This window comes from Chelonia mydas, chromosome 5, assembly GCF_015237465.2.
Source record: "Chelonia mydas isolate rCheMyd1 chromosome 5, rCheMyd1.pri.v2, whole genome shotgun sequence".
NCBI lineage: Eukaryota > Metazoa > Chordata > Testudines > Cheloniidae > Chelonia > Chelonia mydas.
In genome coordinates, this window is record NC_051245.2 from 58,468,870 (window position 1) to 58,495,582 (window position 26,713).

General features: G+C 37.0%; 1 protein-coding gene across 18 annotated transcripts in view; it reads right to left on the reverse strand.

Moving 5' to 3' along the window:
- The window catches only part of FAM172A (family with sequence similarity 172 member A), a 357,476-nt gene that overhangs the window by 134,512 nt on the left and 196,251 nt on the right, over window positions 1–26,713 (reverse strand). For 16 of the 18 annotated variants that reach the window (XM_043547397.1, XM_043547400.1, XM_037903228.1 and 13 more), the window contains one exon: window positions 18,561–18,680. In XM_043547397.1, coding sequence (XP_043403332.1) covers window positions 18,561–18,680 — 120 coding nt within the window. Of the gene's footprint in view, window positions 1–13,640; window positions 16,503–17,044; window positions 18,369–18,560; window positions 18,681–26,713 lie in introns of those variants that run through there. The other 2 variants (XM_043547402.1, XM_037903235.2) reach the window with 2 other exon arrangements.

Here is a 26,713-nt window from a genome sequence, read left to right on the forward strand (position 1 = left end):
ATTTTATTGCAGATTTTGTTATATCCAGTATTTATACATTTCATACACTAAACAATGAAAATTAGTCAAATATTTTCATATGAGTCATGGTACTATCCTCTGGAGAGCTCATCCTAAACCCCCAAAGCAGTTCAACTTGACTCACACTTGTTTGGATGGACCAAAGGTGAGATCATAGTTATGTGTTATGACCAGAAGGATACCCTTCTTTTTCCATTCTAGTTAAGATTCATAGACATTAGCTGCTACTTTAAAATTAGAAGAGATGTTCCACTGTCTGGCTCCAAGTATCAAGTACTTTTATGGCAAGCAACTTGCAGTAGAAAATGTTATACAGATTATACTGGATTTGCTGACAGAGTCAGTTTTGATCAGTAAAGTAGCTCTGAAGAATCTGAACATTGTTTTGATTTAGGAAAGAGATGTAATGTTTATCTTAAGTTCATTTTATACAATGCTGATTCAATAGTTCTAAGAACAGGTATAAAGGCTTGCGTGATCCCTGTCTGTGTGAGTGTGTGTTTGTTTTAACATTAACAGCAGGAGAAAAGCACGACCTAAGTCCCAAAGTCTGAAAGCACCTTGGGATTACTCATTATCCCTCTATTACAAGGAGAGTTAAAACCAAAACTGAGGTTATTTTATAACCTTCAGTATGTTTCTTATTTAAGTGTGTGCCTGCCGTGTGTTTTTCTTGGTTAAAGAGATGAGACCGTACTCCACATTACATTGAAAAAAATGGGTAGCGTGTGCTTGCTGCTGACAGGCATAAGCATGAAGTTTCACCTGGGATGCAGCTGGGTGGAAATGGAGTGATTGAAGGGGAGTGTGTCAGTGTGTAAGAGGTCAGAGGAAAATAAGGAAGGACTGAAAATACCTCCTACATTATCAGCGTCAATAGGTCCTTGATGATATAGAAATTACTGTGCTAACACCGATTAAGAATTTTATACATGGAATATGTGACATGTTTAAGTGCATGCATGACTATAGACAGGCAGACATAGAGTGTGGTAAATTGCAAAGTATGGACATATTTATTTGATTTCCAGAACGTATCAGATATTTCCTATGTAATGCATCTCCTACTTATTTATCAATTATGAATTATTTTAAAAATGCTGAATGTTACTTTAATGTTTATGAAAAAGAAAGAGAGGGATGAAAATAAGGAATCTTAAGGAATGTTCATTATATACATAAGTTTAACTTTGCACATTTACACATATATGTATACACACTCTCAGTGTTTCCACAGATTTATGCAAACCTACTAAATATAGTTATAGGTGAAGTAAATCTTGAATTGGTTTTATCTTTTAGCTGACACTTTGCTCACAACAATTAAACTGGAAGAAACTTCACTTGGACTGCACTTAACAAAAGGTATCAATAATATAAAATTGTGTGTGGTATGTGCAAAAGACCATAAGAAATGCAGTCCAAAGCAATGCTATTCCCCATGGTATTATCTTTATTTTAATAAAAAGAAGGTAATTATTTAGGCTCTACTTACCTGTGAAAATCTATATTTATTTATGAAGAGGTAAAGAGAAGATTCTTGGCTTTGCAGCCTCGGAGAATCATGATGGGTTTGTCTTTATTATTTATGTATTATTATTATCATCGTTATTTTTATCACACTAGGTGCCTAGAGGCCCCAACCAAACTCAGAACCTACTGTGCTAGGTGCTGTACATACACATATGTACCATAACCCAAACTGTCCAAAAAAAAATTAACACTTCAGAGGCAATGATGCTGTATAGTTCATTTAAATCACTGTAGAAATGTTATGAATATATCACAAATTACAACAGTCTAGTGAGGAGTTCTTGGTAAATTTTATACAATTTCATGTGTCTATTTTTGGGTAAAAGATATAAACTAATTGTAAACAAAATACAAAATCATGTTAAATATAATGCCAAATCATACATTTTAAAAAAACAAAGCCACACTAGAATATCCCACATGTAATGTATTTCTGTCAGTAATCTCTTCAAAAGACTGAGTCAAGGGGCAGATAGTACATACAATAACTAAATAAAACTTCAAGTTATGCACAGACGGACACAAATGGCTATGTGGGAGAGAGGCACTGAAAACCATTTTTATTGCAATACAGTATCAGCCATATTGTCAACATCTGGACTTCGCAAAGATCCCCATACTAAAATAATCCATAACCATCAGTTACTGCACTATCACACAAACAAAACCAAACTGTTATAGTGACATAGAAGAGAATGTTTTCAGGCCCTCCTTGTCATTTTTCCAATCTAGAAATCCTGTGTTTTGTTACTTTAAAAAGGAAGAGAAAAATAAAGTTGGTGTCACAGTCTTTCCTCATTTACTTAAATAACAATATCCAACAGCTGGAAAAATACCAGGTTTTTTTGCAATAATTTATTTCTCCACTAAATGTGTAGAAAAAGTTATATTCTTCACAGGACAATTGACAAATACATTTCTTACCATTTATTTCACAGCTCTAGGATATTCAGACTTTTTCAGTAAAAGGCCTCTTGTGTCCTCTGACGTCAAGAACCCCCCAACAATCAACCAATTACCAATAAGTCTACTTAAAACATTTATTTCAACACAACAGCAAGTATCCCAGTACCATATTAAGGGCATCATTGGGGACTGCATATCCCTCACTGGGAAATCTTGATATGCAATACCTATAGGGTAACAAAAACTCCTCATTATGTGGCAGTTACATTAGTACCTAGATAGGTCTTTCATATTCCCTTAATACAGCCATCTGGCTTAAATACAGTATGCTAAGTATGTGATGTAACTTTTTTTCCAGAAAGAGATAATGACATTAATATGCCAAAAAGTATGGTCATCTCAAATAAGAGATTATATCATTCTTCTTCATTTTAATTGCATACAATCGTTTCTGTTTTGTGTTTCACTTTAATACTCTAAGGGTTTTCAGTGAATCTCCTGCAATACCATACAGTGGTGTGTTCCTGTTGCTTGCGTGCAGTCAATAGCTCTCCTACATAGCTAAGCAACAGTACTTTTCTGCATATGAATTAGATTGTTTGATCATAGGTTGCTGAGAGATATAGAGACTCATCTTTTACTTCAGAAGTAAAACAGCTCCTATCCCTCTTTGTTTTATATTTAGCACATACCTATATTGTATGTTCACTCATTCAAACATGCAAATTTGACCAGTGTATAAAAAAAGTTGCACATAATGTGGCAAATGTACATACAATACATATACTAAATACATATATACTATGTGCATAAAATTTGAATATATAATATTGATGCTTGCAATGCAATATTTGACTGTATCAGTCTGCATGGATCTTATTATATACGTAGTAAAATCGCAGAAAATAGTTTTCTAAGTATTATAAAATTTATTATAGAATTTTGGGACATATATTTACTAGTTCCTTTTCTAGTACTACAGAATAGTTAGAATTTGCCATAGATACAAAGCTCAGATAAAAATCCCATGTACAAATAGGTTAACATTCTTTTGTCATTTTAATAATGGCCTGTCCTATTATATTCATTATTCATATAGAGTAAGGATAGACAATTTTTAGGCATTATATAGCTTTCTTGAGGAATATTAGCTTTGTGGCTTTGAGAGGTCATTTTCTAAAGATCCTAATAGTCAAATGACATCTTTGGAGATGTTATACTGTTGCTGCATTTGCATGATAATGAAGATGAAATTTCATATGTGCTGCTTGAATTGCACTTATCTAAGTTTTGTTTTTACACGGAATGACCAAAGGAATATGTTCCCTAACAAACGTGTTGCATTACTAAAATATAATAAATTCTGTGGAGAGACACACTATAAACCAAGTTATAATAATTCCATGTAATTTATGAAATAGTGTGTAAATGAAGAACTTTTATGTTGTCAACTATGCATCTCTAATACTTGATTCTTTTAAAGAAAATTCCATGACACCTATAAAAATTTCTTTTTAGTAAAATATTACACTGTAAATCTTGTAAAACCATTAAGAAATAATTTTTGAAACGCTTAGTTATCACAAACTATAACCTATTTTTTTAAATGGCCATCACATACAATTTTTATATAATATCTCAAGCTTGGTAAAGTTCACATGGTTACTACATATGCTGGAACAGGTATAACCATATTTCACCTGAACCTGACAAAAAAGTCAGTGAGTCAATTTTCTTACCACAGCTATAGGTTAGGTGGACTAGGCCAACGGGCATCTTTTACATAATTAGATATGTAGGCAAATATGTGCTTTGGCAGAGTCCAAATGTTGATCTAACAACTAGCCAATAAGGAGTGTTAACATATGAAACATTCAGAAGCTCCATTCTCTCAGAAGTAAGGCCTTGGCTCTTAAACCTAGATTTCTCAACTCACTCCATAACATACCACTATTGTAAAAATCAGGACATGATTGAAATAATTTCCCCCTCTTATCAACGTATGACTAATTAATCATCACCTTATTTGACAATTTAACATGATCTTCATTACTAATTCTGAGGTATTGCTCTGGAAAACCAATATCCAGCTACAGTTTTAATTCTAAAGGAGATACAATTTTATGCTTTTATAAGAGTGAAAATTAACTCCACTACATAGACATAAAAAAACTACAGGTTTCAAAGCAAAAATGATAATCTAAGCATAGATAACAGCATAGCTAATCTTACTTTATGTCTAAGTTTATAGTTTCTAAATCTTTAAAGAGAATGGTTTTGATTTTTGATGGGAGCTAAAGGCATTGTTTTAAAACAAAAATAATATGACATAAGTGGTATACATATGACAATTTTATTTAACATACCTTTTCAATATATTCTAATTTACAATGCACTTTAATTGCAGAAGCATATCCAAAATAAAAGAAAAAGATACTTATATTGGAAAAAAAGGCCTATACACAAAGGAACATCTGAATAAAATTGAGACATCTGCAGTAAAGTTTTACCTTCTCCCTAGAATGTTTGAGATGAACTCAGTGTAACACTGTCTTCCAAGAAAAGACAAAGTGATCAATGCAAGAACACATCAGGCTCCCTTGGACAGGCCAATCAATGCAAGAAAGAACCTTGCCCAGGGCCTTATGCAAATAGAAGCACGTCCTGCAACCCAGGGAGGGAACATGCGCAATAGATCAATGGGATCAGAAAAACCTTACAGCTATATCAGCCTCAGACAGTAAATATATGATGAATCCCTCACATTTTCAGTGAACTCTTAAACTAGGTTATTTTCAACCTGGTTGAAAAATCTTCCAGGTCTGAACACAGCACAGTGAAAAAGTAAAAGCGTGAGAGAAAACTGACCAGAGTTAGTTTAACAATTCTTTTAAATTTGTGAAAATAAACTTTCAGTATTTTAATATCTTTTGGCAACCGTGAACTCATGCTAAAATGCTGGTAGCTAAGATTCAAACATGCTAATTTGACAGGCTAGAAATCAAGGTGTATTTAAATGCTGTTTAGTAGATTGCTTCCTGAGGTAGAAAAATAATAGAAGGTTCACAATGTACAAGAAGTACAGTATTGAAGACCTAATGTCACAATTATATTAGGTTGATTGAAAACTATCCTGTCAATGAATATTGTAATGATAGTTTATAACCTCATCTGTACTGAATAATTTTTTAGAAGGAATTGAAGATTTTATGACGTATTCTCTGTCTCTTTCTGTGTCTCTCTGTGTCTCTTTCTTTCTCTCTCTCTCAAAAAAAGGACAAATACAGTATTACTAGTTCTAGAAAATATTCTCCACTTGAAATGCAACTTGGTAAGGTACGCAAAGTTGCAACAATGTGCATAAGATCATATCGACTCACCGGGCACTTGATAACTATATACAAATACTAAAATAATGAGTTTTCATAGGAAGACTTGTAAAGAGTGATTTCCCAACATTATTCATTTTCTATTTTTGTGGAGAGCAGACTTTTTTTTCCCTCCTAAAATTCCCTGCTTTTTAAGGGCTCACCATCACCTCTTAACTTCACAGAACAAAGGCATAATATTGCTGTCAAACAGCAAGAGCCACACCAGGGCAAAATATAATCCAGATATCGACAAGCAAATGAGACGGCTTAATCAAGCTTGTAAAAAACTCGAGCACCTTGTACCTTGATACCGCACAGTTGAAGCTTAACACGGATTTTAATTTGCACTGGAACTGGGAACAGACAGAACAGTAATTCAACTAAAGCTATTTATCATTTTACACAGTTATAGTAAAACTATAAGTCTACAAAATATTGTCAGTTATTAAAATATCAGTTTAGTTCTGTTATTACAACAATTTTTCTAATACATTACTCATATTTGATCGTTTCACGTTTCCTTACTATAAAATGTCAATACAACATATAAATGGAATTATTTTTAAATTCCTGTATTACAAAACCAACTTTTAATATGAATAATAATAGTATGACCTATACAACCAATGTTAAAAGACTTTGATAATATATTGAAAAAGCAGTGTAACATAGGTCTGTTAGGACTTTCCTTTCTTTAGTCTAAGATAAAATATAAATATCACCTGTTTCTTATATTACCACAATGTTAGTGTTGTCCTCATGAGTAGTATGTTTAGTTAGATTAATCTTACTCCAGCAGGATTTGTAATTTCTAATATATTATTAAACTTGTAGTTCCCTTGGTTAATCCACTAAACCTGGTCTTAAAGTCTCATAAAATCTCTACTGTTGCACACAAAGGCCAAGCATATACTTTTCATTATAATTAACATTTAAATTAACAGTAACACAATACACTTGTGTAAGTCTATGGGCACAAGATCAAATCAGATAAACAGCAAAAAAAAAGTATGAAATAATAGTAAGCCAGCTTTCATTTCTTAATTTTTTAATGTTTTTATTTTCAAGAACAGAATTAAAAAAGCCTAATTTGCCTGATAAAACCTAAAGGTATTATAATCTCTATTATGATAGAATACATATGAATATTTTTTGCTCTCCCTCTCTCTCATCTACGTAAATCCAAGATCCCTACATTTCTTCCCCCTCCCAGGTGTGTAAATATATATTTAATAAAGAACAGAAATATTTTTATACCATTGATACGATTACATTTCAGAGCATCTTTAATGCAAACTGTTTCCCAAACCACTTTACAGAACTAAATAACAAAATCTACAAAGTGAAATAAAAAGCTCAGATTTTTTTAAAAATATGTATGAAAAAAAGTGATAACCCCCCGTATTTGAGCATTTAAACTATAAATTAGATACCTAAATGACCATTTGTAAATGCAACTATCATGACTGTGCACACAAATTATGCAGTAACATTTTAAAAATCTGCACCCAAAACCAACAGCAGAGGAAGAGAGAAATTAAGAAGTGCAAGAGTCGAGGAGAAAAGATATATTTGCTGATAAGATAAAACAGATGGAGAGTTGAGGAAATTAAGTAAACTAGGAAGAAACAAGTGCATAGAAGGTTCTAAATCAAGGAAGGCAATTCTGATGTTAAACCTGAATTGGATGAAAAGCCAGTAGAGCTGTATGATATTGGAGGTGATGGAACATGTTTATTTCATGCAAGGCAGCATCATTCTGCACATGCCAGAGTCTGGAGATCTAGGACTTGGGGAGGCCACACAGGAGGAAGCTGCAATAGTCCAGGTGAGAAGTGATGAATGTATGCAAGAGGCTTTCAGCAAAAGTGGAGTTGAGGCAATAGTGTTCATTGACAATTTAGCACTGAAAGACAGTTCAGCCAACAGGAGCAAAGTTGATTGTGAAGCATAAAGCCAAGGTTATGGATAGCAGAAGTGAATAGGAGGTCTAATTCAAGAAAGGAAATAGAGAATTTGGAGTTACATTTGACGACGGTTCTCTTCCTAAAGAGCAGTATTTCTGTCTTTGAGACATTTAGCTGAAGAAAGTTGAGAAAAAGCCACATTTTAATTTGGTCAAGACTGGCAGAGAAAGAAAAGGTAGATAGGAGGAGTCATTACATTGTCAAAACACACAGAGCTGAACTGCAAAACTGTAAAAGTGGCTCTGTTTGAAAGTAGTCCTCGTTAAAGACAGAATCGGGAAACAAAATGCTTGGAGGTAGAAAGTAGCAGAAAATAGAAGAAGGCAGAGAGTTGAATGCCATGGTAGAGTAGATGCAGGGGCTTGATATAAAAGAGGAGCCACTACCTGTGATAGAGGGAAAAATAGTGTGATAGAATAGAGTGGAACCATGACAGAATATACTCATGGATGAGGAGAGAAATTAATTACTGACGATTCAAACATTACTGAGATACTAAATGCCTTTCTTAAATCTGTATTCAGCAAGAAAATGATACAGTAGAGCCACATCATCCCTGGTCGGTGCATGGGAACATGAAGCAGGAGGGATGCCCTCACACACCCTTGCAGACCCCACACAGGGACCAAAGACAATCACAGTCTATATGCCCAAAGGAATGCAGTTACCCAAATCACTCCCAAAGAGCTCTTCAAAGTACTCTTATCCAAGTGTTTATTTCCCTGTATTTCATGGATATTAGGGAGGGATTATTATTGCTAAGACACGAGCTCCCATCATGGTGGTTCCACTCCGTGAGGTCTATGGCTAAATGCCACAAACTGTGCCAACAGAAAAGAAAATCGAACAACCAACAAGGAAGGTAAAATCTGTTAACTATTGAAAAAGAGCAGGTCATAAGAACATAACGTAAGAATGGCCATACTGGGTCAGACCAAAGGTCCATCAAGCCCAGTATCCTGTCCTATCCTGACAGTGGGTCAGACAGTACTTAGCAAATCTGAACATACACAAAACAGCTAATCCAGATGACATGCATTATAGCTATTAAGGGATTCGAACTTCCTGATCTACTGCTTGGTTGGGCGGTAGTAGGAGGACTCAACCTGTTGTTTGTCCCTCCTACTACCATACATTGACTACTGTGCTGAGATGCCGTTGGCAAAGCTTCCTAAAGCAGTGGGTCTTGGAATTAACGTTCACACCTCGATGAATAATTGTTTCAGGTTATCTGCAGACTTAGGCAGACACCATTGCATTGGTTTTTCTCAGTTCATGTGTACAAGGTTTTATTCACAATTTTTTTTTTAAAGAGATTTTTCCCCTCCAAATGAAACCTGAGATTCTGATCTAATCACACTTTCAGGAGCAGGGTTTTGTGCATGAATCTATAATTTCTATTCCTTATTTCAGCTCTGACCATGAGTAATAAGCAGTATACATGGTTATAAAGAGCAAGTATTGACAGAAACTTAAATGTTGTTGTTGAGAAAATTACAGAATTAATGGATGATGGGAAAGCAATAGTATATACAATATAGTTCCATTTTTGTAAAGAATTCAGATGTAGTGTCTCGCAGGATCTTAAATGTAAAATAAATTCAAACTGGCTTGGCTTGATACACTGTCATATAGAAATTAAACTGGCAAAAAATAGTGCAAAATAACAAATAGGTGGGAAGTGTCTGTCAGGTATTGTAGGTACAGGTGTCAAATCTTGTTTTATGTAGCATCTTCATTAAAGATCTGGAATTAATGAAATGTGAAGGTGATACAAATTGGGAGAAACTGCCAACAGTAGTAAAGGCATAAAAATAATATAAAACAACTTTCCAAGAGTCATAGATTTTAAGGACAGAAGGGGCCATTATGATAATCTAGTCTGACCTCTTGCACAACACAGGCCACAGACCCTCAATCAGAAGTTCTTGCATCAAGTCCATAGAGATATGCAGAAAACCACAAAACCAGATTTAACTTGGAAAAATACAAATCTGGGGGGAAATAATTTCATACATGTATACTCTATGGGAATGAGAAATCTGGGAAGCAGAAATATTGAAAGGGACATAGGGATGACAGTGGACAGCAATTTAGACATGAGTTTGGAAAGAAGTCCACTGCAATTTTGGACTGTGTAAATAAAAAAGGTCGTGACGTGGAACTGAGAGATAATAGTCCTTCTTGATATGACTGTTGTGACTGCCCCTAGAATATCATGTTAAATTCTGGGCACATTACCAGAAAAAATATTTACGAGGTTAAGAAGTTAAGAAAGCAATACATTTACAAGAAAAAATTAGAAGAGAGAACTATATACAGTTTGGCTAAAGGGGCCAGGCATAAAGTTGGCAAATATCTCAAAGATTTTTTATACCACAGTGTGAAAGGGATTTTTTAGTGTAGTATGCCAAAGTTAAATTAAGAATAGTGGAGTGAAATGCTGAAAAGATATAATTAACAAGATCAATTAGGCGGTGGAAAAGTCTCTGAAGGGAAGTGTGGGACTTTCTTTGCTTGGGACTGTCAAACCCTGTATTGTAGAGTACAAACCTGTATTTGCAAGTAGCTAGACTAGAGGATCTAACAAGTCTTTTCCATCTCTATCGTCCACAAGGCTCTGATTCTATATACATCATATAATTAGCATTCCAACATTGGTTTTAAAGTAGAAAATTAAAATGAACTAGCCATTAAGACCTATATTAATGATGGCAGTGCAGATGATTAATATACAGTACATATTTCTGAGCCATGAAACATTGCCCTTCTCCTCTTGAAAGAACCTGGTAAAGTGCACAAATGCTGTAAATTTGCAGAATATAGATTCAGCTGAGTGTTTCAAGCACCAGACATTAAATAAGAAAATGATTAAGAGGAAACAATAACAAGAGGCTGGGCAACTGATCTAGGTGAAGTTAGCAAGTGGGGATCCAAACTCAAGACTATCCCTCATTCTAGTTCTTGCAGACACAGCACATTCATCTCCTGGGGAAGGGAGAAAAATTTGTCACTTTGCATTGTAGTTACCCCTTTTGCCAGTTCAACAGCAACATTGATAGGGTTGATGTTGAGCTAAAAAAATCAGATGCCTACATTTCATAGCACTTAAATTAAAACAAAAAGTGAATCAAGACATGTGACTATCATACCATGAACTCTTCACTTGTATTTTGTAACCTCCCCCCCTCATCTCTTTATCTGCTCCCTTTAGACCATGTCTTTTTAGACTATAAGCTCTTGAAGGCAAGGGACTGTTTCCCACTATCTGTTTTTATAGCACCTAGCATGGGTCTGTGATGGCAGGCCGCGAAACATTTTGTTTATGCTGACCATCCGCAGGCAGGTCCCAGTGGCCACAGTTTGCTGTTCCTGATCAATGGGAGCTGCAGGAAGCGGCAGCCAGCATGTCCTTGCAGCCCACCACTTCCCGCAGCTCCCATTGGTCGGTGGGCCGCCTCTTCCTGTGGCTCCCATTGATCACGAACAGCAAACCGTGGCCACTGGGAGCTGCGGACGGCCATGCCTGCGGATGCTCAATGTAAACAAAATGTCTCGCGGCCTGCCAGCGGATTACCCTGATGGGCCGCATGTCAAAGGTTGCTGACCCTTGCACTAGTCCATGCTGCTTTCCTTAACTTTAATCAAAATTCAATATTTGTTAAAGGATGCTTTTTTTTTCTGATTCCATTTAATGACTGCAAGTACATGAAAGCATTGGTATGCTTTACTTTTTCCTATTGACACTTTTGAAATATGGAACACTTCTCTATGATAAGCTCCCAATCAAGTTTTGTTTTTAAATGGAAATTAAGACCTTCCTGGAGCTCAATTTTGCCATTTCCAAGGTCCTGATTGGCACCCTGGTTAACAACAGAGGTTGGGGAAGCTGCTTTTGTGGGAGTTGACAGTGTCCTAGCTATGGTTGATCTGGGACACTATAGTCTCTTCAGCGGATTCCCATGCAGCTGTTAAAGGAGAAGCAACCAGTCACCTGGCCTGCCAGTAGTGCTACTCTTCTGCTTCTTCAATTTGTACTCCTTGTGCTTTCCCATGTCTATGATTTATGTTAAAACCCATTCCAAAACAACCAACAGATTCTGGGTACCCTCTGCCACACCTCAAGATAGGATCCATTATGGATTAGGCAGAGGAGGGAAGCATCATGTATAGACAGTATCCCATGTACAATTATTACTTGTTGCTCAGATTGTGTTTAATTTAAAAAGCAAATTTAATGGACATTAAATAATAAAGTTTCAATTAATGATAAATTAGCCACAGTGGGACAATCAAGGTCCACATACCCCAAGGGGAGAACAGGGGGTTTGAACCCCACAGAATAAGTGGTTGAATCAGCTGATTGTATACCATATTATTGTGCAATAAAAATATGTTGAGTATGAAAGCTTATAGTGTTCTAACTTAATGATCATTATGAGATATGTATACAGACCGTGGTTAGGGATTTATGTATTTTTGTGCTCATAATTGGTGGTGCAATCAAGCAAGTAGGGGCTGCCTTCTCAGCCAGACAAGACTACCGCCAAGCACGTAGCACTGTACAGCTCAGGAAAAGACAAATGATGGGCCATTAGAGTTAATGGGAAGACATGGAGACATCCCAGCTAGATTCTCCCCACCCTGAATAACCATGAGTCACTATAGTCAGAGAGAGAAAAAAAGGAGAGGAAAAAGCCCTTTAAAAGGCTTCAAACAGTCTGGTCTTCATCCAGAAACTGAGGGACCGTCACTTGGCAGTGCTGGGGTCCATGAAACACTGGATCCCCTCTAGGACAGCAGGTATGCTGGGAAACTGTTCAGAGGCAATAGGTAACTTGTATTAGAAAAGAGATTTACCTAATCTGAAAGCTTAAAGGCTGAAGTTGCATCTTTATGGTTATTTTCTGTGTAACCTACATATGTTTGCTCTCCCTTACTCTTATCTTTGAATCTATTAATTTTTCTATTAAATAAACCTATTATTTATTTTTACTCCAAGCAAGTCTCTGTTGTGCTAACTGAATAACTAGGCTGGTGAAAGCCAGGGTGTGCTTGTGGATTGGCTACTGATGTCTGGGCTCTGAACTAAAGATGCACAACATAAAGGTACTCTAGGTTACAGGCCAGGCCATGACTGAGCCCCTTACTGGTCTTGGTGATCCCAAAAAGCCAGAAACAGTTTAACAGCACAACCACTAAAGCTCCCAATCTGCAATCTGCCAACACAGAGTCCCACTGAGGTCAAGGGGGCTCTGCAAGGGCACAGTGTCCACTCATATGGATCATATTACAGGATCAAGGCCTTAAAATGATTTCAAATTGAAGAAATAAAGCAGGTTGACTTCAATGGAGCTATGCTGATTTATGCCAGGTGAGAATCTGACCTATATATTTTAAGGACACAAAGTTTAATAACGCTTGTTAGTACAGCGCAAACAGATTCAAAGTCTCCTTTCCATTGACTTACAAATAATGGGAAAGCAGAGGAAAAACAGAAGCAGGAAGCTGATGTAAAGATAAAATATGCCTAAGAATGCAGATATTGTAATTTCAGTGGACTGCGGTTTAATATAATCAAACTATAGTAATTTTTTGTGAATCTGAGTCTAAACACTTTTCAATGGAAGATTATCGTATGAAAAGCACAGCACTCTACAGTATGTATAGCAATTCAACTACTCATGTAATATGTTGACCTCATCAGCACTTTACAGCTTTTTACTATGTCTTTAAAATTATTTTAACAATCTATAGGTAAAATCTGTGTGTTATCTACAACTTAATATCAATACATACATACAACGCTTTAGTCAAAGACTACAATGGGTTGGGTGGTTTTTCATCTAAATAAAAGACAGTTCAACTACTTTTCCTTTGCTGATGTACCAAAGTTTAATTCCCTGATTGCCCTCTGATGAACAATCATTGCAACAGCAAACACTGAAAATTTGAGATAATGTTGCCATCTCTCACAAGTTTATCTGGTGTTTTTCTTAAAGCTGAATTGATTTATTTAAAAACAAAAAAGGAAGTTTCTAGCATTCGGTATTGTGGTAAAAAACTTGACAATATGAATCTCAAAGGTTCAAAAAGCAGAAGGCAAATAAAAAAAGGCCAAAATGATCATTTAAAAATATCTCATGATTTGTAAGCCAAACTCTTGATTTTGAGGGGCTTGATTAATGATTTTGAAAGTCTGGGACTGGCAATTCTTTTGGAGATTCTGAAATATGAGCAGTCGTCACCCAGTAAGGGTAAAAGCATAGAAATGCATTTGTTTTAAAAGTGATACCAGAAAACTAGTCTGTCTGAATTTGTTTTTTCCTGCATACGCAGTTAGGCCCCAGTCCTGTAATTGGATCTGCAAGGGTGGCCCAGGGGGTCCACATAGGCACAAGGATCCAACTACATGGATCCAACTGCACATTCAGGGCCTCACACATGTGTGGATCTTTCATACAGGAACAGGGGACAGAAAAACATTCTCATAACATGAAGTAAAATTGTATCACCACAAAACTGGCAGAAAGACTCAGTGGCAGGTCTTTTTCTTTTCACTGACCACACATAAAAGGATTCCAACTTAAAAATCTCACTTTCTATTAAATTTCATAGGAGTTGCGCAAATTCTATTGTTTACCATCAAGTACAGCAAGCTGCTTTGGAAAATAAATCCCCAGCTGAAATATACTGTGCATTGGATAACGGAAGATTGATAATATATGTTCATGAATCAGGTTTTGAGTTTTCAAAATCAGTAATTAGGAAAAGACCATGACCTACAACTATTTTTAGTACTGTGTATTTAAAAAATAATTTACTTTTTAGACATCTGTTTGCTGCACATTTAATTTCAAACTACAACTATACAAATTTTTAATTAGTAAATGTTAAGATACATTTTAGTAGTAGTCTTATGATTCTTACTTGTAATTCAAACTATAAACAATATAACTAATTACACTTATTGGTGAAACTTTACTTCCCACACATGCTAAATCACTTTCAATGATTTCCCTTGTAATTGTGACCAAGTAAGGTAGAGGAATTGGGTGCCTATGCTGCAGTAACAGGATAACCGTTTCTGTACATTCAAGCATGATGTTGCAGACTTACTCTGTTTTCCTTAACATCTCAAACATCAACACCTACATGTGCATACAAAGGCAAAAGTTTGGGATAACAATAAAAATACCATAATGTACCTTGTGACAAATATTGGAAAATTTTAGGAAAGTTTAACTTGGTTAGATAAGTATCTTGCAAATCACATCTTGATTTTTTGCTTTGGCAACCAAAAATCAAAATTAAAAGCTAGACTGTGAGCTAGACCTTATACAGCTACAGAGTAATGGCAACTGAATAATGATGCTCCCCCTTTTTGTTCAGACTTCATGAGGGCTGGCCATAGTTGTTGCCCCAGCACTTTGCGGAGCACAGAGACTGCTACCAAAATGCTTCCATCCCAAAGTAAGTCACCCAACAGGAGTGTGCATGGGGGAAGTAAATGGAACAGAGCTGGCTGGCTGCACCAGCTAAACGTGTTACAGGGTGCAACCAGTTTGTGCCTGAAGATATTCTGCCTTGGTAAGGCTGAATGCCTCCTGCTCCTTCTGCAGAAAAAAGCAGCTTTACTTTACTTTCACTATAGGCTGTTACTAAATGCCACAATCTAACTGTCATTTAATGTCAAGTCTCTGGACTTTTAACTCTATAGTGACAGTTACTTTTAGAGTGGATTCCCCAAGGAAGCAATGAAAACCTAGAGATTTTCAGTGATTAAATAATTGTGAACAATCAGAACACATTCAGCAGCATACATTGCATGCATACCAACACAAGGTATAAAAGGCATTTATTTCAAAGTCTGTGGTTTATTTTACTCTCTGTGGGTACAATCTGGTGCAAAAGGCATAGGCAAGGCCCTACATTCCAAGTAAAAAACAGAAGTTTCATGTTGCCCTCTGCAAGGGGAATGAAAACAGATGAGAAGTGTACAAGGAGTCTACATAACTACTGTATTTACGTACGTACGTACGTACGTACGTACGTGTGTGTGTGAGAGAGAGAGAGAGAATGAGAATGAATATGACTATTTTCTCTAGGACATTAATTCTCCACAAGCTACTATATTTACTTTATTGCTACTCTTCAGGATTACAGAATAGCATTTTGGGGATGGATAGAGCAAAAAGGTTAGAAGCATCATTTTTCTAGTTACTAAAAACCTCTTTTAAAAACAAGCTGAAACTTTCTTAGCGAAAATATTTTCTAGGGAAGGAAAGAACAAAAATATTAAGCAAATCTGACCACTTAATATTATGGTAAAAATAAAACCTTTATTATTGTAGTTCAATGTTTGTTTCTATTATAATTCGGGGCAACCCCCAATCTAAACGTCTACTGCCAACAAAACCAATACATAAAAATAAGTTTTCTGATTTATTTATTTAACAGTGAATGCAAAAATAGGTGTTAATCACAATTTTAAAAAAAAAAATAAGGACTATTACATTAAATATACTTCTCAGGTCTAGTTTTCCATGACAGATATGTGATGTGCCAGTAGTTATATATTATATTCTTCCTCCCATGCATGCACCTCCTGTGGAGATCGCAGACTACAGAAGCTGACCCTTACTGAGACCATCTTGTCTCTATGACAAAGCTCCTTTTTAACTTCTTGCTTACTGGTTACTTCCTGTGATGGAGAAAAACTTTAGCTCAGCTTGTGATAATTTCACAGGCCCTGAGCACCCTGACCCTAGAAGCCCCAAGGTCAGAAGTCAAGTCTTGTTCTGAAACATCTGTGTGCTTCATATTAAACTAGAACAAAAGTGGAGAAATATCCACCAGTGTGACGAGAGAAACAGGCAAAATGGGAATGACACATTGGTCATCTGTTACCCACGCCATCTCAAGCCATTGACTGAAATGTGATAGAAAGAACTTTACTCACTAAAATTCCAAAATACCTTCAAGTAAGTGCTTTGTTTATTAAAATTTAACAACATTATCAAACACACTTTGTATTTCCTGACTTCTTATATTAAGAAATGCTAACTCAAAAATGACAGGTTTCAGAGTAACAGCCGTGTTAGTCTGTATTCGTAAAAAGAAAAAAGAAAAGGAGTACTTGTGGCACCTTAGAGACTAACCAGTTTATCTGAGCATGAGCTTTCGTGAGCTACAGCTCACTTCATCGGATGCATAGCTATGCATCCGATGAAGTGAGCTGTAGCTCACGAAAGCTCATGCTCAAATAAACTGGTTAGTCTCTAAGGTGCCACAAGTACTCCTTTTCTTTTTTCTTTTAACTCAAAAATGTGCATAAAATATATTTGTATGCATCCAGTGACCCAAACAGTATTACTTGACAAAACCTACTGAATTCTACAGATATTTCAGTTTCAAAATTTAAGCACACCAAGATAATCCAACAATCTGAGCATTTGAAACTTCACAGTTCACAAAAGCAAAGGAAATAGATATTTCATACTATTACAGTATATAAGGAATCCAAATCATATGACATAATTGAAAAGAGCTCACGTTATACAATCAGTTTATGCAGCAGCAATTATAGGTCAAAATGAACAGTCAAGATGTGTTACACACAGGATAATTTACAACTACAAAACTCGGTATCTTGATATATTTTGTTTTGAGAAATAAAAGTAAATTTGTACAATTTACTGACAGGACTGTAAAACATTTGTGGGATTCGATCAGCTACATCATTCTCAGGTTTCAACACGTGCACACATACAGACTATTTAAAGAAAGATTGTGGAAGCAATGAGAGAACTGAAATAGCCTCAATTTCCATAGAAAAAAAAATCAACAAGAACTGTTAAAATCTTTGAATCATATAAGCATTTCTTCTCTTGACCAGAGGTGCTCACACGTCTATCTTCTCCCAGAGTAGCAAAACAGTCAAAAAACTTTAACTACATAAACACAGCAACCCAACTTATCAGTAGTGCAATTGTGATGTCCTCCCGTGGCTTTGAATCAAGGTGCAAAATTGCTTGAACATTTTGGCCCTGAACTTGCTAACACTAATGTATATGCTTAATTTTATGCACATGAGTTGTCCCATTGAGCCATTATAAATTCTGTGAATTTAAACAGGCAGTTTCCTTCTAATGCTTTCATAGAAAGTGATATGCAAGTTTGCCTTCCATGGAAGTGGCAAAATCTGCGTCCACACTCTTTCCTGTACTTCCTTCACACTGCGACTGATCCAGAGCCCAATGAAATCAACAGAAGTCTTTCCCGTGACTTTAATGGGCTTTGGATCAGGTCCTCTATGAGTTTCCCTGTCAATAGGTGCCTCCAAGTTCCCTCACTTGAGTTCCAAACTGCATTGGAGGAAATCATATAAAACAACACTGACCCAGTGAGCATTACACATTGTACTTACATGTATTCAACCCCAATCCAGAACTCACAGAGCACGACAGAAGCTGTATTCTCCCTTTTTTTGCATACATACCACCAGTTAGGATCCACAGGTTTGGGCTTCCCTGGCTTCTATAAGCATGAAGCCCTGTGTGACTGACATCTAATTCGGTAAATAATCAACAGAGGAAAAAACAGTGTTTTTAATTTTTTTTTTAAAACCTAAACATACCATGTGAAAAGCTGTTTAGAGTTCTAAATTGTCCACCCTCTTTGGAAAGAGAACATTAAATTTAACTTCTTCAGATATGTGAAAGCCCTCAGCAAATAGGGCAATGGAAAAGTCAACACTTACCAACTCTACGAATGCAAGTCCACCATAACTGTGAGCGACAAAAAATACGTTTTCAGCTGCTGACTCGGCAATAAAGTGGTCCCACACATAAATTGCATGTTCTTCAGGAGAGCCATTATCCTACACAGAGAAGTATATTATTCACTATAATCTTTTGCAAACTGACAGTTTTGTCTACAGGCAACATATTCCTAATTGTTAAAAGGTTTTGTTCAAAGAAACCACAAATACATTTGTGCTAGTGTCACAAAAATTCATTGATTCATCCTTGCTTTAAAAAAAATCAAAACAAAAACAAAACTACCCTGAGAATGTGATTTAAAGACTGCAAAAATCTGCTTTCTTTGAATGTAAACAAAAAATTGTGCAGTTACAGGAAGTCTAAGCACTATAATGGCATTTCAGCTAAACAGCCTCACGCAAATTTAATACAGAATAACAATAATAATATTTAGTTCTTATATACGCTTTTCCTCAGTAGATCTCAAAGCTCTTTAACAAAGGAGGTCAGTATCGTCATCCCCATTTTACAGATGGGGAAACGGAAGCAAAGAATGACTTGACTGGCCCAAAGTCACCCAGCAGGCCAGAGATGCTGATCAGATTCAAACTTTTGACAACTTTGCATCAAATATTTGTTCACTAAAAAGTTTTTGTTTGTATGAAGTTAAGACTTAATCCAATAAAGAGAATAAGAACAATAATAAAACAGAAGCTTCATCTCACTCTCTAGTATTTTTTCCACTGCTGCGATACATCTACATGTTCTAACAATAAAGGATATGGTCTAATTGCATAATGACCTAGCTGAATTTTTAAACCATACTTATTCTATGTTATTTTGCAATTACAAGCTAATATACAATGCAGATAGAGCAGGCCTTGACCATTTTCTAGTAATACTCATTATTTTGGGGCCTGGGAGTTAGAGAATTTGCTCTCCCCTACTAGTTAAAACCAAAGGACTGGTGATCAGAATATCTATGCTGTACATTCCTACCTCTGTTACTAACCTCTGTTTCTATGTGTCTATCAGCAAGGTTTTTAATCTCTCTGAGCCTCACTTACCTCTTAGTATTAGTACCTCTTAATCAAGTATTAATGTAATAAACATGAAATGCCTGATACTAAGCAGCACTTCCTTAGTTGAAAAGCCATTAATAAGTGATATAAAAATCACAAGTAAGTAAACAGCAGTGAGGACAACAGGTAGCCATAGGATTCTAAAGATTTTAACGTTAATTATTCATATACATTGTAGATAGACTGTAAAATTTTCAAAAATGAGCTTAAGTCCCTTTTTCAAAAATGATGTAGGCATCTTAGGAGCCTATGTCCCAATGAGACTTAGGGTCCCAAGTGCCTAAATCACTTTGGAATAAAGCAATTAGGCTCCTAAATCACATGGACAATTTTGAAACTTTTATCTGCTGTTGTTTTAACTAGCGGAAACTGAGAACAAAGCTTTACTCCTACCTTTTAATATACAAGGTCGGACTGGTAACAGGATAGGAAATATTTATCAAATTTTCAAAACAGCCACAAAGTTCCTTAGACCTGGGCAGATTCTTATTATTGATTGGCTGACTCTCAATGACACAATGAAGTGTCAACCTATTAGGTATCAAGAGCTGCGTTCATCTCCATGCAAGGGAAGGGATATTTTCTGTCTTTCAACTCTGGTTCTCCAATTTGAACATGAAGATACAAGACTCCGACCACTTGAATCCAAATACATGATCTGGGTCTAAGTAAAGACAGACTGGAATGTGTTTTTGCTTCTATTAGCAAAGCAGAGGCTTGCAAATGAATCACTTTTCCCCTCTAGAGATTTGTTTAAGATAAAATAGAGCAGTATGGTCTGGAGGTTAATTAAGGGGAGTTATGTATGTTTTAACTGGGATTGCTATAGAAGAAAAATGTTGAAACAAAAGGTTTTCTCTAGGAAAAGTTTAGGAGCTATGGTACTATAAATAACACAATACAATAAAATAATAATAGCTAAGGAGTTTTCCTTAGTCAAGTGAATGAGACTTAGAGTTAGTTTTTAATCGAGAATAAAATTAATTATTGTAAAAGCAATTTAACCAAGTTCTGAGCTCTGACAAAGGGAAAGAAGGATCAGTTATTTTTAGTTAAAAACTGTGCGTCAAATCCCGGTGCACACCATTTTTATTATTCTGTGTACCATTAGGGCAAAAGCATACAATCTTAGGACTACAGCTGGAAGCTTCCAAAGGATCCAGAAATCAAGTGAGTCTAGAAATCTACAAATAACTCCCACTGATTAAAGCAAAACCAACAGTCCGATAAACCAAATAATTAACTGTTCGATTTCATACATTCCAGCATGAAGATTCAATTCAAGATTATTTTTTTTATATACAAAAGCAAAAAGAGGGTCTGTCTAAAATTAGTTACTTTGGACTATAACTTCTGTTTTTCTTTTTTATTGCTAAAGTGCCTTAGTGTAAAATAGAGAGACAAAGTGGATGAGGTAACATCTTTTATTGGACCAACTTCTGTTAGTGAATGAGACAAGCTTTCGAACTACATAGAGCTCTTCATCAGGTCTGGGAAAGGTACTCAAGGGTCACAGCTAAATACAGGATTGAACCAATAGTTTAGCATAAGTGGTTAGAACATATTCTAAGGGACCCTTCAAGGTGAAGTGCTAGAATGTGGAGCTCGAAAGCTTGTCTCTCTCGCCAACAGAAGTTAGTCCAACAAAAGATATTACCTCACACACCTTGTCTCTCTAATATCCTGGGATCAACAAGGATACAACAACACTACATACATGAATGCAAAATACATTGTATTGTTCTGTACACACTGCTAACCCACAGATAGCATAAAAAGAGGATCAGGGACAGAGGAACGCTATTGAATGAAGTGATATATTTTAAAGTGAAAGCTATTTCTTTACAATAGGTATCAGAATAATTTTACTTTGAAGCTGGTCTATTTAGACTATTAGAAAAGGACTAGGACTATTTAGAAAAGCTGGACATGCACAAGTCCATGGGTCCAGATCTAATGCATGCAAGGGTGCTGAGGGAGTTGGCTGTTGTGATTGCAGAGCCATTTGAAAATTCGTGGAAATTGGGGGAGGTTCTGGATGACTGGAAAAAGGCAAGAGGGAAGAAAGAGAATCCCGGCAAAATCATGGAGCAGGTCCTCAAGGAATCCATTTTGAAGCACTTGGAGGAGAGGAAAGTGATCAGGAACAGTCAACATGGATTCACCAAGGGCAAGTCATGACTGACCAACCTGATTGCCTTCTATGATGAGATAACTGGCTCTGCAGATACGGGGAAAGTGGTGGATGCGATATATCTTGACTTTAGCAAAGCTTTTGGTAAAGTCTCCCACAGTATTCTTGCCAGCAAGTTAAAGAAGTATGGACTGGATAAATGGACTACAAGGTGGATAGAAAGCTGGCTAGATTGTTTGGCTCAATGGGTAGTGATCAACAGCTCGATGTCTAGTTAGCAGCCGGTATCAAGAGGAGTGCCCCAGGGGTCGGTCCTGGGGCCGGTTTTGTTCAACATCTTTATTAATGATCTGGATGATGGGATGAATTGCACCCTCAGTAAGTTCGCAGATGACACTAAGCTGGGGGGAGAGGTAGATATGCTGGAGGGTAGGCATAGGGTCCAGAGTGACCTTAACAAATTGGAGGATTGGGCCAAAAGAAATCTGATGAGGTTCAACAAGGACAAGTGCAGAGTCCTGCACTTAGGAAGGAACAATCCCATGCACCACTACAGGCTGGGAACTGACTGGCTAAGCAGCACTTCTGCAGAAAAGGACCTGGGGATTACAGTGGATGAGAAGCTGAATATGAGTCAACAATGTGCCCTTTTAGCCAAGAAGGCCAACGGCATATTGGGCTGTATGAGTAGGAGCACTGCCAGCAGATCGAGGGAAGTGATTATTCACCTCTATTCGGCACTGGTGAGGCCACATATGGAGTATTGCATACCACTACAGAAAGGATGTGGACAAATTGGAGAGACTCCAGCAGAGGGCAAATAAAATGATTAAGGGGCTGGGGCACAGGACTTACGAGGAGAGGCTGAGGGAACTGGGGTTATTTAGTCTGCAGAAGAGAACAGTGAGGGGGGATTTGATAGCTGCCTTCAACTCCCTGAAGAGGATGGAGCTAGGCTGTTCTCAGTGGTGGCAGATGACAGAACAAGAAGCAATGGTCTCAAGTTGCAGTGTGGGGAGGTTTAGGTTGGATATTAGGAAACACTATTGTGACGCTGCACCCCATAAGGCTTTATGGAAATATGCTTATGAATGTATATGTGACATAACTGGAATATATTTCATGCTACATATGCCATGTAACATATCTCTGTAAAGGTTATGATCTACTGAATCTATTCATTCTATTTGTATGCATGTATCATTTTTGTATTCGAAGTTATGAATATTGGCTGTGTACTTGATTGATTTTTAAGTAGCCTTAGTAAAGCATTTGGTTAGCTTCTTGAGAAAGGAATGTGCAAATTAAGTGCTCAATCAAGAAACACTTAACAAAAAATGGATCTTGGAAGGCTCCAATCCACACAAGAAGTCTTCCTGGAGAAGATAGCATGTGGGCAATGGCTGCTGCCCGTAAAAACTGAGTCATGCATGGATATGTGACTTGCCCACGTGACTCCAAAATGCCATCTTGTAGCTGGAATTCTGCACAGGGGGAGGGAGGGGTATCCACCCACAAGAGAAAGTCTATTTAAACCTTTGGGAGACCCCTCCATTTTGTGTTCAGCTGGCTCAAGAGATAGCGACCCCCAAAGGATACCTGAAAGTAACTGGAACAAAGGACAGTAACTAGAGGGGGTGAGAGTGATTGCTGGAACTAGAGGGGGTGAGACTAGAAGGAGACTAGGCTGTAAAAGGAAGCTTACTGGAACACCTCTGAGAGCGAGGTTTTATCTGTATTCAGTTTTCTTACTGTATTAGGCATAGACTTGCCTGCTCTATTTTATTTGGTAATTTATTTTGTTCTGTCTGTTACTACTTGGAACCACTTAAATCCTACTTTCTGTATTTAATAAAATCACTTTTTATTTATTAATTAACCTAGTGTATGTATTAATAGCGGGGGGGGGGGCAGGAGGAGAGAAACAGCCGTTCATATCTCTCATTCAGTGTTGTAGAGTGCGAACAATTTATGAGTTCACCCTGTATAAGCTTTATACAGGGTCAAACGGATTTATTTGGGGTGTGGACCCCACTGGGAGTTGGGCATCTGAGTGTTAAAGAAAGAAAGACTTCTTAAGATGCTTTCAGTTAAGGCAGTTTGTGGGATGTGGTTCAGACCTGGGTCTGTGTTTGTGTCCAGCAAGTGTGTCTGGCACATCCAGGCAGGGTTCTGGAGTCCCAAGCTGGCAGGGAAACCAGGGGCAGAAGTAGTCTTGGCAACCAGTTGACATCCCCAAGAGGGTTTCTGTGATCCAACCCATCACAACTATTTCACGAGGAGGGTGGTGAAGCACTGGAATGTGTTACCTAGGGAGATGGTGGAATTTCCATCCTTAGAGGTTTTTAAGGCCCGGCTTGACAAAGCCCTGGCTGGGATGATTTAGTTGGTGTTGATCCTGCTTTGAGCAGAGGATTGGACTAGATGACCTCCTGAGGTCTCTTCCAACCCTAATCTTCAATGACTGTATGATAGTCTATGGTCAGGATTTCAAGCAACTTTCTGGGAAAAAAACAAACCAGTGCTGCTGCCATGTAAGAGGGAGTGGGCTATCTAACAGAGAGTTAGGCACTGCAGTCTCCACAGAACTGCCAGGCTCTTTGGAATTTGAATTTATGTCAGTCCCATCAGGGTCTGAGGATTAAGTGGGTCTGTCTGGCCTTGGATAAATTAGGGTGCTGAGTACTGGAATTTCAGTACAGAAGGTGCCAATCCAAGGTAGCTGTTACTTCCCATTCTTTTACTGCTACCAGAATATCCTGCCTTTACATGTTAACTTGTTAAGTTACTTAATGAAGTACAGGCCTCTTTGTCATACTTTCCGTAATTTTCTCTATGACCACATAAAAAGGGAGTGAAAGGTTATATTACCTACCTCATAAGGCAGTTGTGAGGCTTTATTCATTGTCATTTGTAAAGTATTTTGAGATCATTGACTAGAAGGCTGCTATAGAAGCCCAGGTCAAAATTTTCCATCATACATACCTCAAGTTGGATATCTAAACCCCATAGTTATGTGCCTAAATAAATGGCTTGACTTTCAATGGTATTGAAGTTAATAACAGCCATGGGCATTCAGCACTCTGAAAATCAAATAATTTATTCAGGATCCTAAATAGATGTTATGTGCCTATCCTGAGGCATCCAAATTTGAAAATGCTGCCGCCAATGTAGTATGATTACTACTAATTTTTGTTTTTGTTTTTTATTCTGACATTCAACTGAAATAAATTCCTTAATATAAACTTTAGATTAAATTGGTCTCTGGTGACTTTTGGCTTAAAAGCAGATTTTTTGTGCATTTTACATTTAGTTTTGCCTATCTCGTACAAATTATGGTTAGACTCATTGAAGAAAGATTTTGTAGAGTCACGTTTGTTTGACTAACTTATCTGAATCTTGCTTAAAAAAGAGAATATTTGGGGGGGTTTTAACATTTCTTGCCTTGTATTTACCACTTGAAATTTAGAAGCAGCCCACTCAGATCAGCTAAGAAATTTTGCAAAACTTTCCATCCATATAAATATCAGAGAATTTAAGAAGTTATTCTAGTTTAAAAGTTTGAGGGTCAGATTCTCCAGCCTGCTAGGGCCTCTAAAGTGCTGCTTATACAATGCAAAATGGCTGGAATATAGACTGCAATATTCTGCTTCCTGTGCCAGCAGCCTCCCAACTCCTGGTGTAAGGAAAGTGAAGAGACATTGTCGGGGTATGACAAAGTGGAGCTCATCCATTGGCACAAGGTCATCGAGTGACATTACGAGAGTAACGTAAATTAGAGCTGCTCCTCTGCAGTTTTAATTTAAGTTGGGGCTGGGTGCCTGACAATCATGAAGTGCTCACATTCCCTCTCCCCTCTCCACTGCAGCTGAGCTCTGCTCAGGTGGAGGGCAGAGTACCTGCCTCAGACCCTAAAATATCTGATGCCTAATTTGCAATTTGCTGCTACTATGAAAAATTTTACACAATTCATTTTTTAAAGAAATAATATATTATGAATAGGATTTAACATGCCATTTAATTCCCTAATAAATAATGAAATTTGAACCTGTCTTAATGACCATCTTTATTTCACTACTATTGTAGTTTATACAGCATATTAAAGGAATTACACAGTTTCAGAAGCTAGCTAAAAAACCCCACTCCTGATTCAAAAAGGTAATTGGAACACAGATACCCATCTATGAGGTTCTGGGGAGGTTAATGACAGGAACATAGGATTATCAGATAACCTGTTTTTGCCACATGGAACAGTTCCTTTTCAACAACAAAAGGATCACCAGATGTTTCCAGTAGAAGTAGCATTAAGCTTTTTTGGCTAAGATAAAAATGAACACTCAAAGTATTGCTTTATATTTTTTAAATACTACCCATTAGCAATATACAAAAACAGACTAGCTTTCCAAACCAAATGACTATTGCCTCAAAAAATGGTCATAAATTGTTAACTTGGAGCTTTTCATTCTAATGCAAAAAGTTTAATCACAGTAATTTAACAGTACATTTAATGAAAATAATATGACAATGATAAATTAATATTTCTAAAGCAATTTTAATATTCCTAGGCCAGATCTTCTGCTGTATCTGAGAGCTGCTTGAAGCAGCAGACTTGGAGCAAGGGTCAAAGAACAAGTTATGTCTCCCTAGTCCTCTGATCAACTTGGCCTTGACTCAGGTCCTGGCATAGGTTAGAAAAATCAGAGGCTGCTCTAATCTATACCTATATCTAGGACTAAAGACTGTACACTCTCTGAGAAAAGTCAGAGTGCAGCAATGCCCTGGCCATGCCTCCTCTGACTCTAGTGCAGGGGTGGCCAAACTGGCTCATGAACTACATGCGCCTCTTTTACTGTTAAAGTGCAGCTCATGCCCCCCTCCCCATTTTCCACCTACCAGACTGGGAGGTGGGGGGGAGCTCAGGAGCTCTGCCTTACAG